Below are 1164 nucleotides of genomic sequence, written 5' to 3' on the forward strand. Positions count from 1 at the left end.
TGTGTTTGTTTTACTGTGTTTCAGATGAGGATGAAGAGAACCAGGACACGGTGGAGCAGATCCTTAAATGTATCATACAAAATGAAGGTGACAGAACCCACTAATATTTTCTCAATATTTTTTTAATTTCTTGTTGGAATTTGGAAATTCTAAACCTATAACATATTCAAATTATAGTTATATAATGGTCATGGAAATGATGTGTAGACCAGGGGTCTGAAGTTCTCCAGAGGCCTGGTAATGAACTATTCATTTGATACAGGTGTGCTGACCCAGGGTGAGAGCTAAACGCTGCAGGACACCGGCCCTCGAGGCCCCTGATGTAGACTCTCAACTTTCATTTAAGGGTATCTACATTCAAATTGGATGAAGGGTTTAGGACAGGGGTGTCCAACTTCAGTCCTCGAGAGCTACGGTCCTGCAGCTTTTAGATGCATCCTTGTTCCGACACACCTGAATCAAATGGCTCGTTTGATTGGCTTGTTATCAGGCCTTTGTCAGACTTGATGGCATGCTGAAGAGGTAACCATATGATTCAGCTGTGTTGGAGTAGGGAGGCACCCCTGGTTTAGGAGTTTCAGCTCCTCGACGTGTGCCTCGCTCTTTTTAAAGGGACCAAAAGTAACTGGACTATTGACTTAAAGGCTATTTCATGGGTGGGAGTGGGCAGTTCCTTCATAATGTCATTACAGTTAAGTAGATAAAAGGTGTGGAGGTGATTTGAGGTGTGGTGGATGGGTAATGAGGGAACAGGCTTCAGGTGGGAACAGAGCTGACACTAATCAGGTTGACGAGACAGGAACAGGAACTGGACCTAACACCAAGACGCAGAAACATGTGAATGTGACACTAGGACTGGGAGTAAAATGACAAGGGTGACATGTAACATGCATAGAAACAGAAACCTTAAAACTATAAGACAAACAGATGCAAATACTACACAAGGCAGAAACGCAACAATAAGAACCAAAGCCAGGAACATAAACTACATTTTAGAGCATTAAATAAACCGGAACAAAAATGTCCAGATACATAAAACTGGATCACGGACCCAGCACCTAACAGTAGTAGTTGTATTCATGTTAATTTACTATTTACTTCTTTTATTTGTGTCCTCTAGCAAATATGGAAGCCTTCAATGAGATGTTGGGAAACCATAAAGTC

The 1164-nt window shown here is 41.8% G+C and overlaps 1 protein-coding gene across 5 annotated transcripts in view; it reads left to right on the forward strand.

Moving 5' to 3' along the window:
- Nucleotides 1–1164, forward strand: part of rell2 (RELT like 2) — a 16673-nt gene that overhangs the window by 11908 nt on the left and 3601 nt on the right. For 4 of the 5 annotated variants that reach the window (XM_042214438.1, XM_042214437.1, XM_042214439.1 and 1 more), the window contains one exon: nucleotides 25–87. The exons of the other annotated variant lie outside the window; for it this stretch is intronic. In XM_042214438.1, the coding sequence (XP_042070372.1) occupies nucleotides 25–87 (63 nt within the window). The remainder of the gene's footprint in view (nucleotides 1–24; nucleotides 88–1164) is intronic. 5 annotated transcript variants of the gene reach the window in all.

The sequence above is a fragment of the Haplochromis burtoni genome, unplaced genomic scaffold, assembly GCF_018398535.1.
Source record: "Haplochromis burtoni strain Fernald_Lab_line unplaced genomic scaffold, NCSU_Asbu1 Contig_562, whole genome shotgun sequence".
In the NCBI taxonomy this organism is placed as follows: Eukaryota; Metazoa; Chordata; class Actinopteri; order Cichliformes; family Cichlidae; genus Haplochromis; species Haplochromis burtoni.